This window comes from Staurois parvus, unplaced genomic scaffold, assembly GCF_062004578.1.
Source record: "Staurois parvus isolate SC_StPar_1 unplaced genomic scaffold, SC_StPar_1.0 ptg001767l, whole genome shotgun sequence".
Classification (NCBI taxonomy): domain Eukaryota; kingdom Metazoa; phylum Chordata; class Amphibia; order Anura; family Ranidae; genus Staurois; species Staurois parvus.
This window is the reverse complement of record NW_028319563.1, coordinates 47047-58949: the sequence shown is the minus strand read 5'-3', so window position 1 is coordinate 58949 and position 11903 is coordinate 47047. Positions and strand designations below refer to the sequence as shown.

The window sequence follows — 11903 nt, the reverse complement described above, 5'->3', positions numbered from 1 at the left end:
GTGCCGCCAGTAACCGATCCACATACAGTTTCACTCCTCGGCTGATCTGAAGTCATCCTGGATTTGTGGAGGTGTCACCGCCATTGTTCTGAGAGGCGACAGTTTCTACGACAACTCGGCATAATGTCCAGAACAATGGCTCCAAATTACAGGTCTGCCGTCTCCGGGTGTCATCCTCTCAATTCCAGACAATAAGGAGCAGTTGGTTCTTCGCATTCATGGGAACTCCCCCCCCCCCCCCCCACCCCCCCCATACACAGATATATGTATATAAGAGGACAGGACAGCCAGGAGGACGCGCTCATCCTTGAACCGCAATGGCGTCCACCGCCGGTCTCCTCGTCTTTATCGCCCTCTGCGTTGGTTCCGGTAAGTCCCCAAAATATTCCCGCGATCTCTGTTGGGGGCTCACAATACTCTCCCAATATGTCCGATATTTATAAAAAACGATGTCCTGTAACAAAAATATTTACAAAAAGAAACATAAAAGATACAATTAAAACCCAACAATACATTGCCTGAGCTGGAAGAGACTTCAGGAACAAAGTATCCATGGTGCGGATGACGCGCGGATTTTGTGCACATCGCGGTTCACACCGACGCGTTTTTTTGGGGGGCTTTTCGCAGCAACGATCTGCAGTCCATTCAACACGGATTCTTACGGGGCGCGCTCACATCTGTGCTGCGTTTTTGGGAAGAGTCTGGGACTTTTTTTTTAAACACAAAACAATGCGTTTTTAGTCTGATAGACTTCAAGATGCTGCAGAGAAGAAGGCGGTGCATTTTTGTAAAAAATTTTTTGATGCGTGTTGCAGTTTTGTAATCTGCCCAACAACAAATTGCTTAGGTGTGAACTGGACCCCGCATTCACTATATCCGCTCTCCCCGGACCCCGCATTCACTATATCCGCTCTCCCCGGACCCCGCATTCACTATATCCGCTCTCCCCGGACCCCGCATTCACTATATCCGCTCTCCCCGGACCCCGCATTCACTATATCCGCTCTCTCAGGACCCCGCATTCACTATATCCGCTCTCCCCGGACCCCGCATTCACTATATCCGCTCTCCCCGGACCCCGCATTCACTATATCCGCTCTCCCCAGACCCCGCATTCACTGTATCCGCTCTCTCAGGACCCCGCATTCACTATATCCGCTCTCCCCGGACCCCGCATTCACTATATCCGCTCTCCCCGGACCCCGCATTCACTATATCCGCTCTCCCCGGACCCCGCATTCACTATATCCGCTCTCCCCGGACCCCGCATTCACTATATCCGCTCTCCCCGGACCCCTCATTCACTATATCCGCTCTCCCCGGACCCCGCATTCACTATATCCGCTCTCCCCGGACCCCGCATTCACTTTATCTGCTCTCCCCGGACCCCGCATTCACTATATCCGCTCTCTCAGGACCCCGCATTCACTATATCCGCTCTCCCCGGACCCCGCATTCACTATATCAGCTCTCCCCGGACCCCGCATTCACTATATCCGCTCTCCCCGGACCCCGCATTCACTATATCCGCTCTCCCCGGACCCTGCATTCACTATATCCGCTCTCTCAGGACCCCGCATTCACTATATCCGCTCTCCCCGGACCCTGCATTCACTATATCCGTCTCCCCGGACCCCGCATTCACTATATCCGTCTCCCCGGACCCCGCATTCACTATATCCGCTCTCCCCGGACCCCGCATTCACTATATCCGCTCTCCCCGGACCCCGCATTCACTATATTCAGTCTCACCGGATCCCGCATTCACCATACTGTCTTACTTTGACTGACAATTGCGCGGTCATGCAACACTGTACCCAAAAGGAACTTTTATCATTTTTTTTTCAGCACAAATAGATCTTTGGGTGGTATTTTATTTTTTGTACTATAAACTAAAAAAGAGCAAATGTTTTGAAGAAAAAAAAGTTTTTCTTTGTTTCTATTTTAAAATTTTGCAAACAGGTAATTTTCTTCACTGATGTGTGTTGATTAGGCTGCACTGATGGGCACTGATAGGCTGCACTGATGAGGCGGCATTGGTGAGCATTGATGAGGAGGCACTGATATGCACCACTGAAGGGCATTAATAGGTTGCACTGAAGGGCACTGACTGGTGGCATTGACTGGCAACACTGATGGGCAGCACTTCTGCAGCACCTGCAAGCTGGATTCTTCTTTCCTCTCCCGCTGGTTTTCAGCTGCAGCAGAGAGAGCCATACAGGGGATCGGTTCCAGTAATTGCCCCTCCCCCCCACTTTGCTAATCACCCTCCCTGTACACATCTGATTCACCCAGCTGGTTGGGCCCCCCCAGTGCTGCCGGCTTCCCTCCTCTCCTTCCCACCGGCAGCTGCAAGCATACAATAGGATCCTTCAGGATGGAGAGTGGGGGAGGGGTCACATTTACCTGCCCCTTTCTTTCCTGAATGAACACAATGAGGGATAGGTGCTGATCACTCACCATGTTCATTCACAACTGAAGCATAGTAAACTGTGTTGTTCTTTTTTGAAGAGGGCGCTTTCAGGTTGGCTGTATGGGGCTCTGTGGTTTCTAACAGCAGCCCTACCCATCAGTGCTGCCTATCAGTGCCCATCAGTGCTGCCTATCAGTACCCATCAGTGCTGCCTATCAGTACCCATCAGTGCTGCCTATCAGTACCCATCAGTGCTGCCTATCAGTGCCCATCAGTGCCCATCGGTGCTGCCTATCAGTGCCCATCGGTGCTGCCTATCAGTGCCCATCGGTGCTGCCTATCAGTACCCATCAGTGCCGCCTATCAGTACCCATCAGTGCCGCCTATCAGTACCCATCAGTGCCGCCTATCAGTACACATCAGTGCCGCCTATCAGTGCTGCCTATCAGTACCCATCAGTGCCGCCTATCAGTACCCATCAGTGCCGCCTATCAGTGCTGCCTATCAGTACCCATCAGTGCCGCCTATCAGTACCCATCAGTGCCGCCTATCAGTACCCATCAGTGCCGCCTATCAGTGCCGCCTATCAGTACCCATCAGTGCCGCCTATCAGTGCTGCCTATCAGTACCCATCAGTGAAGAAGAAAAATTACTTACAAAATTTTAAAATTAATTTTTTGATTTTTTTAAAAAATTTTAGTTTTTTCTTAAATTGTGTTTAACCCCTCCCCCTCCAGAGGATTTACCCCCCCCCCTCCCCCCTCCTGATCAGGCCATATTTTGCGATACGGCGCTACGTTACTTTGACTGACAATTGCGCGGTCATGCAACGCTGCACCCAAATTACATTTCCATCCTTTTTTCCCCACAAGTAGATCTTTCTTTCGGTGGTATTGGATCTCTTGTGCGCTTTTTATTTTTTTGCGCTATAAACAAAAAATACCAACAATTTTGAAAAAAAAACCCAATATTTTTGACTTTTTGCTATTAAACAAGTCCAGTAAAAAAATTTTAAAAAACAAATTTCGTCATAAATTTCGTCCAGAATGTCTCTCGCTCCGTGTCTTCGCTAAGAAATAATCCCGATACATGTAAATGAATTGGTTTACGGGAAAGTTACAGCGTTTACAAATGGCGGGATATATTGAGGGAGTTTTTTTTGCAATTTTTACTAGTAATGGCGGCGATCAGCGACTTATAACGGGACTGCAGCGGGCATTCTGACACTGGGGGGGGGGGAACTGACTAACTGCCAGACAGAGGCTAATGTGTGTTCAGCAGACAGAGGCTGATGTGTGTTCGGCAGACAGAGGCTGAAGCGTGTTCGGCAGATAGAGGCTGATGTGTGTTCAGGAGACAGAGGCTGAAGCGTGTTTGGCAGACAGAGGCTGAAGCGTGTTCGGCAGACAGAGGCTGATGTGTGTTCAGCAGACAGAGGCTGAAGCGTGTTCGGCAGACAGAGGCTGAAGCGTGTTCGGCAGATAGAGGCTGATGTGTGTTCAGGAGACAGAGGCTGAAGCGTGTTTGGCAGACAGAGGCTGAAGCGTGTTTGGCAGAAAGAGGCTGAAGCGTGTTTGGCAGACAGAGGCTGAAGCGTGTTTGGCAGACAGAGGCTGAAGCGTGTTCGGCAGACAGAGGCTGATGTGTGTTCAGGAGACAGAGGCTGAAGCGTGTTCGGCAGACAGAGGCTGATGTGTGTTCAGGAGACAGAGGCTGAAGCGTGTTCGGCAGACAGAGGCTGATGTGTGTTCAGGAGACAGAGGCTGAAGCGTGTTCGGCAGACAGAGGCTGAAGCGTGTTCGGCAGACAGAGGCTGAAGCGTGTTCGGCAGACAGAGGCTGAAGCGTGTTCAGGAGACAGAGGCTGAAGCGTGTTCAGGAGACACGCCTGCACCCGTGATGCTGACAACATATAATCTGAACATCGGGTGACTCTTTCTCTCTTTTCCAGCCTCATCTCTGCAATGTTACACCTGCACCTCCCAGAGCAGCAACTCCAAATGTATGACGGCGACCAACTGCTCCGCCTCCGACACCACCTGCATGACCTCCGTTGTGGCGGGAGGACTCGGTAAGAGAAGGGCGGGGCCCGGGGATCTCCTGTGTGTTCTGATCCACCAGATCATCATCATCTCCTATCTCCCGATGATTGAGGGGAAACTTTGTAAACATTTAAAAAGGTCGATTTTCTGCGTGAACGACTCACGAACCATCCCCCCCCCCCCGTAATGTGCCCAATCCGTGTATTTCCTATTCTCGTCAGCTCCATCTAGTGGCCGTCAGGAAGTGGTTTCCTGAAATACCTCAAGTCAGGAAGAAAAACACATTGTGGCCACTAGGTGGAGCTGGCGAGGATAGGAAATACACTGATTAGGCACCCATAGGAATCGGCACACAGGGGAGGCGCACCTACAGGAGAGCTAACCTGCTGTATGTGCCGTACCTGAGGGATCCCTCCAGAAGCTGGGAATCAATGTTCTAGACCGATACTACACCTCTACTACTACACTGCTATTATACAGCAACTACACCACTACTAGACTACTGCTACACTGCTAATACACTACCAATACACTGCTACTATGCTGCTACTACACCTCTACTACACCGCTACTATGCTGCTACTACACCTCTACTACACTGCTACTATGCTGCTACTACACCTCTACTACACTGCTACTATGCTGCTACTACACCTCTACTACACCGCTACTATGCTGCTACTACACCTCTACTACACTGCTACTATGCTGCTACTACACCTCTACTACACTGCTACTATGCTGCTACTACACCTCTACTACACTGCTACTATGCTGCTACTACACCTCTACTACACCGCTACTATGCTGCTACTACACCTCTACTACACTGCTATTATACAGCAACTACACCACTACTAGACTACTGCTACACTGCTACTACACTACCAATACACTGCTACTATGCTGCTACTACACTGCTACTATGCTGCTACTACACCTCTACTACACTGCTACTACGCTGCTACTACACCTCTACTACACTGCTACTATGCTGCTACTACACCTCTACTACACCGCTACTATGCTGCTACTACACCTCTACTACACTGCTATTATACAGCAACTACACCACTACTAGACTACTGCTACACTGCTATTACACTGCTACTACACTACCAATACACTGCTACTATGCTGCTACTACACTGCTACTATGCTGCTACTACACCTCTACTACACTGCTACTACGCTGCTACTACACCTCTACTACACTGCTACTATGCTGCTACTACACCTCTACTACACCGCTACTATGCTGCTACTACACCTCTACTACACTGCTACTATGCTGCTACTACACCTCTACTACACTGCTACTATGCTGCTACTACACCTCTACTACACCTCTACTACACTGCTACTATGCTGCTACTACACCTCTACTACACTGCTACTATGCTGCTACTACACCTCTACTACACTGCTACTATGCTGCTACTACACCTCTACTACACTGCTACTATGCTGCTGCTACACCTCTACTACACCGCTACTATGCTGCTACTACACCTCTACTACACTGCTACTATGCTGCTACTACACCTCTACTACACTGCTACTATGCTGCTACTACACCTCTACTACACTGCTACTATGCTGCTACTACACCTCTACTACACTGCTACTATGCTGCTACTACACCTCTACTACACTGCTACTACACCTCTACTACACTGCTACTATGCTGCTACTACACCTCTACTACACTGCTACTATGCTGCTACTACACCTCTACTACACTGCTACTATGCTGCTACTACACCCCTACTATGCTGCTGCTACACCGCTACTACATCTCTACTACACTGCTTCTACAGTGATAGCTGCTAGTTTCCCGGTCCTGTGCTGAGTGGTTGCCCTGCTGCTTCCTGAACACGGGAGGTCGGCCGCTCGGCACTGTTGCCATTCAGAGAACACTTTGCATCTTCTTAATGAATGCTAAGTGTTTTCTGGTTTGATGAGGTGGAGACTGTGACATCATCACCCCACCTCTCCACCTCATCCAACCAGCAAGGCATTCTCTGAATGGCAACAGTGCCAAGCGGCCGACCTCCCGTGTTCACAACTCAGCAGGGCAGCTGCTCAGCACGAGACCCAGAAGCTAGTAGAGATTGGTGCAGTTCAGGGGCTTGGTAGTGGTGTAGTAGTAGTGGTATAGTAGCAGTGTAGTAGAGGTGTGTAGTAGTGTAGAAGAGGTGTAATAATGGTGCCGTAGAGGTGTGTAGTGTGTAGTAGAGGTGTGTAGTGTGTAGTAGAGGTGTGTAGTGGTGTAATAGAGTTGTAATAATGGATTGGTGTCGTAGAGGTGTGCAGTGTGTAGTAGAGGTGTGTAGTGGTGTCGTAGAGGTGTAGTAGAGGTGTGTAGTGGTGTAATAATGGTGTCGTAGAGGTGTGCAGTGTGTAGTAGAGGTGTGTAGTGTGTAGTAGAGGTGTGTAGTGGTGTCGTAGAGGTGTAGTAGAGGTGTGTAGTGGTGTAATACTGGTGTCGTAGAGGTGTGTAGTGGTGTAGTAGAGGTGTGTAGTGGTGTAGAAGAGGTGTGGTAGAGGTGTGTAGTGGTGTAGAAGAGGTGTAATAATGGTGTTGTAGAGGTGTGTAGTGTGTAGTAGAGGTGTGTAGTGTGTAGTAGAGGTGTGTAGTGGTGTAGTAGAGTTGTAATAATGGTGTCGTAGAGGTGTGTAGTGTGTAGTAGAGTTGTAATAATGGTGTCGTAGAGGTGTGTAATGGTGTAGTAGAGGTGTAGTAGAGGTGTGTAGTGGTGTAGAAGAGGTGTAGTAGAGGTGTGTAGTGGTGTAGAAGAGGTGTAATAATGGTGCTGTAGAGGTGTGTAGTGTGTAGTAGAGGTGTAATAATGGTGTCGTAGAGGTGTGTAGTGTGTAGTAGAGGTGTGTAGTGGTGTCGTAGAGGTGTAGTAGAGGTGTGTAGTGGTGTAATAATGGTGTCGTAGAGGTGTGTAGTGGTGTCGTAGAGGTGTGTAGAGGTGTAATAATGGTGTTGTAGAGGTGTGTAGTAGAGGTGTGTAGAGGTGTAGTAGAGGTGTGTAGAGGTGTAGTAGAGGTGTCGTAGAGGTGTGTAGTGGTGTAGTAGTGGTGTAGTAGTGGTGTAGTAGAGGTGTAGTAGAGGTGTGTAGAGGTGTAGTAGAGGTGTCGTAGAGGTATGTAGTGGTGTAGAAGAGGTGTAGTAGAGGTGTGTAGTGGTGTAGTTGTTGTGTGTAGTGGTGGGGGTCACCATTGTCCAGTATGTGGGGGTCCTGGGGTCACAGTATGTGGGGGTCCCGGGTGTCCCAGTATGTGGGGGTCACCATTGTCCAGTATGTGGGGGTCCCGAGTGTCCAGGTTGTCACCCCGCTCGCTCTTCTCTCTCATCCACAGGGAGTTTGTCTGCTTCCAGCATCACCAAGACCTGCACGTCGGTCTGTGCAGAGACCGGATTCAACGCCATTGTTGTCTCCACCAAAGTGTCCTGCTGCACCACCAATCTCTGCAACATCAGCGGGGCTTCCAGTATAAAATCTACCTACACCATCCTGGCTGTGGCCCTCGGGTTCCTCAGGGCCCTCATGAGACAGCTGAAGTAAAGCCGGTGTATGCTGTGTATTCATCTTTTTTTGTTGTAAACCTTTTATAGAGTCCATCCACCCCGGGGCCACCTTTCGTTTTTCATTTCAGTAAAGCTTGCACCATGTACAGACAGAACGGTGGCCCTTGGGTTCCTCGGGGCCCTTGTGAGACCTTCGAAATAAAAGCTTGTGTATAGGATGAGAATGATATAATATTCTTCATGTTGTCACCAATAGACTGTTTGTACAATCTGGACCCGCTCTTCTCCATCGTTTCAACGCAGAGGAACCCTTGAGGTAGCGGTAGCACCACCCCCTTAGGAGTCGCTGCGTTTTGGGTCCCCCTAGAGTCCTGCACAGCCAGGCAACGCGCACCTTCTTCACACTCGCACAATGGAGACAGTAAACAGTCCTTGAGCTTGGCGTCTTTGGTTTTATTAAGGGGTATCAAACTTGAGGGGTGCAAGGGATGTCCAAGGACACTGTGAGGACAACTATGTACAAGTCCATAGACAACAAAGCTCTTCTTGAAGATCTCTCCAGTCCTCCTGGTGTACCACCTCAGACCCCAGATGAATCCTCCTCTTCACCTGGCTGCCTGAGGGCCTCCCTGGGCAAGGGGGTCCAGAAACTGCACAGCAGCCCCGGCTGAGGAGCTAGTTGGGTTTGCCACCTGACTGCCCTCTCCCCTTATCTGACCCAGGGGGTGCAGGATTAGTCGCTCAGTCCTCTCCTATAAGCGTGGCGGGTTGGTGGCTGCCTTCAGGCTTTACGCTGGGCTGGCTCCTTCCCTGCTCTACAAGATGTCCTCTTTTGGGGACGGTTGAGGTAGCGGGATCCTCCTTTCAGCTCCAGCCTGTAGGTAGGCCCCTCCCTGGGCTCTCTCCCAGGCTCCGCACTCCAGCCTTCTCATTCTGACCAAATCCTGCCAGGTTCTGCGATACTTAAGGGTTGCCTTGGTGAAATGCTGAGCCTCCTGCCAGGGGATTGGCCAAGGTCCCTCAAGTATGTAGACCTGAGCTTCTCTCCCTTCTCCAGAAAGCTGAGCTGGGAGGGCTCCAGAAAGGTCTGACCTTCAGAACCTCCCTATCCTTTCCTGAGGTCACATAACTCCCAGGATGTCCTCTTTCGGGGACGGTTGAGTTAGCGGGATCCTCCTTTCAGCTCCAGCCTGTAGGTAGGCCCCTCCCTGGGCTCCCTCCCAGGCTCCACTCTCCAGCCTTCTCATTCTGACTATATCCTGCCACGTTCTGCGATACGTAAGGGTTGCCTTGGTCACTATGCTCAGCTTCCTGCCAGGGGATTGGCCAAGGTCCCTCAAGTATGTAGATCTGAGCTTCCTCCAGAAAGCCGAGGTGAGAGGGCTCCAGAAAACTCTGACCTTCAGAACCTCCCCAGCCTGTCCTGAGGTCACCTCACTCTCTCACTTCCAGGATGTCCTCTTTCGGGGACGGTTGAGGTAGCGGGATCCTCCTTTCAGTTCCAGCCTGTAGGTAGGTCTCTCCCTGGGCTCCCTCCCAGGCTCTACACTCCACCCTCCTCATTCTGATCAAATCCTGCCAGGTCCTGCGATACGTAAGGGTTGCCTTGGTCACCATGCTCAGCCTCCTGCCAGGTCCCTCAAGTATGTAGGGATTTGCCAAGGGATTGGCCAAGGTCCCTCAAATATGTAGATCTGAGCTTCCTCCCCTCCTCCATCAATCCTCCAGAAAGCTGATCTGGGAGGGCTCCAGAAAGCTCTGACCTTCAGAACCTCCCTAGCCTGTCCTGAGGTCACCTCACTCCCAGACTGACTCATCCCAGGCTGCTATCCAGCCTCTGCCTAAAAAAAATATCTAGCTCCCCCTAGCTAACATAACTTTCCGGTCTCCGGGAACCCCTTCTAAGAAGGACCACATCTACGACTCATGAGACATCAGTGCGGTGGTCAGTGGGAAGAATGCTCCTAACCCTTGTGGTCATTGGGAAGAATTATCCCCTTACAGCAGGGGGGTCTCCAAACTGTGGCCAGATGTGGCCCTTTGCTAGCCTTTATCCGGCCCTTGGGGCACTGACACCAACAAAGGGGTACTATTTCTTCCACTGACGACACCTATAGGGTACTATTCCTCCCATTAATACCAACGATGGGGCACTACTCCTCCTACTGACCACCATCCTGGAGGCCATGTTTATTCTCACTGATGCCGGGCCCGAAACATTTTCTACCCCCCACTGGCCACAATCCGGCCCTCCTAAAGTCTGAAGGACCACAATCCGGCCCCCCTAAAGTTTGAAGGACCATAAACCGGCCCTTTGAAAAGTTTGGAGACCCTTACCTTACAGATAGCTGCAAAGATCGATGGTGTCAGAGGGAACTTCTCTGAGAGGCAGAAGTTGTTCCTTGCTCAAGGAACCCCCGAGCAACCCCCCGAGCAACCCCTGCTCTGGAGGAACCCTGATCTGGACACACGGTATCACGGTGTAACGGGGCCACTTTTGGAGCTTGCACATACGGATAGAACGGTTCTGAATCCATCACAGATCCTTCTTCAGGTGGAGCAAGCTCAGATACAATGAAACAAACTACAGAATAAATCGTGAAACAACCGAAAATGGGTGTCAACCGAAGCAACCAATAATAATATACGCTATATTAAGGGGCTCTCTAATGAGCACATGTGATATTAAGGGGCACTCTGATGGGCACATGTGATATTACGGGGCTCTCTGATGGGCACATGTTATATTACGGGGCTCTCTGATGGGCACGTGTTATATTACGGGGCTCTCTGATGGGCACATGTTATATTACGGGGCTCTCTGATGGGCACATGTTATATTACGGGGCTCTCTGATGGGCACGTGTTATATTACGGGGCTCTCTGATGGGCACGTGTTATATTACGGGGCTCTCTGATGGGCACGTGTTATATTACGGGGCTCTCTGATGGGCACATGTGATATTACGGGGCTCTCTGATGGGCACGTGTTATATTACGGGGCTCTCTGATGGGCACGTGTTATATTACGGGGCTCTCTGATGGGCACGTGTTATATTACGGGGCTCTCTGATGGGCACGTGTTATATTACGGGGCTCTCTGATGGGCACATGTGATATTACGGGGCTCTCTGATGGGCACGTGTTATATTACGGGGCTCTCTGATGGGCACGTGTTATATTACGGGGCTCTCTGATGGGCACATGTGATATTACGGGGCTCTCTGATGGGCACGTGTTATATTAAGGGGCACTCTGATGGGTACATGTTATATTAAGGGGTTTCATACACTTTCACAGGGTCACCTGGGCCACTTCACCATGTGCCTGGTCCTCACTCCTCATCATTGGTCCAGAGGCATCCAGCTCATAAAAGGAAAACAAAAACAGCCGCATGGTGTAGTAAACAAATCCAACATTTATTAAAACTTAGCATACACAGCGTCACCCCACGACAAAACGCGTAGGGCGGAGTTTTGTGACGTCGTCACGTTAAGGACTGGGGCCATCATATGGTGACATTGTGTATGTTTCATTTTAATAAATGTTGGGTTTTTATACTACACCATGCGGATGTTTTTGTTTGCCTTTTCTGAGCTGGATGCCTCTAGACCACTGATGAGGAGTGAGGACCAGGCACATGATGACGTGGCCCAGGTGGACCTGTGAGTGTACGAGGTCCGGTGAAAGCTGTGGAACCCGGGATTTGTAGGAGATCTGGATAGCTTTAACCCCTCGCCTACCAGGCACTTCTACCCCCTTCCTGCCTACAGGGCACTTCTACCCCCTTCCTGCCTACCAGACACTTCTACCCCCTTCCTGCCTACAGGACACTTCTACCCCATTCCTGCCTACAGGGCACTTCTACCCCCTTCCTGCCTACCAGACACTTCTACCCCCTTCCTGCC

At 50.5% G+C, this 11903-nt stretch overlaps 1 protein-coding gene across 1 annotated transcript; it reads left to right on the top strand.

Moving 5' to 3' along the window:
• The first annotated feature begins 317 nt into the window (after positions 1–317).
• On the top strand, positions 318–8204 carry LOC149434346 (lymphocyte antigen 6E-like). The gene is made up of 3 exons (XM_089663796.1): positions 318–369; positions 4364–4483; positions 7827–8204. The coding sequence occupies exons 1-3, from the start codon at positions 318–320 to the stop codon at positions 8030–8032; spliced, it is 378 nt and encodes a 125-aa protein (XP_089519922.1). The 3' UTR covers positions 8033–8204.
• Positions 8205–11903: the final 3699 nt, after the last annotated feature.

What these genes read in the sequence shown, in the direction of transcription:
- LOC149434346 (XM_089663796.1), top strand. Translation starts at nt 318, where the DNA reads ATGGCGTCCACCGCCGGTCTCCTCGTCTTTATCGCCCTCTGCGTTGGT. An exon ending in CGCCCTCTGCGTTGGTTCCG is followed by an intron (nt 370 to 4,363) that starts GTAAGTCCCCAA and finishes TCTCTTTTCCAG; the next exon opens with CCTCATCTCTGCAATGTTAC. An exon ending in CGTTGTGGCGGGAGGACTCG is followed by an intron (nt 4,484 to 7,826) that starts GTAAGAGAAGGG and finishes TCTCATCCACAG; the next exon opens with GGAGTTTGTCTGCTTCCAGC.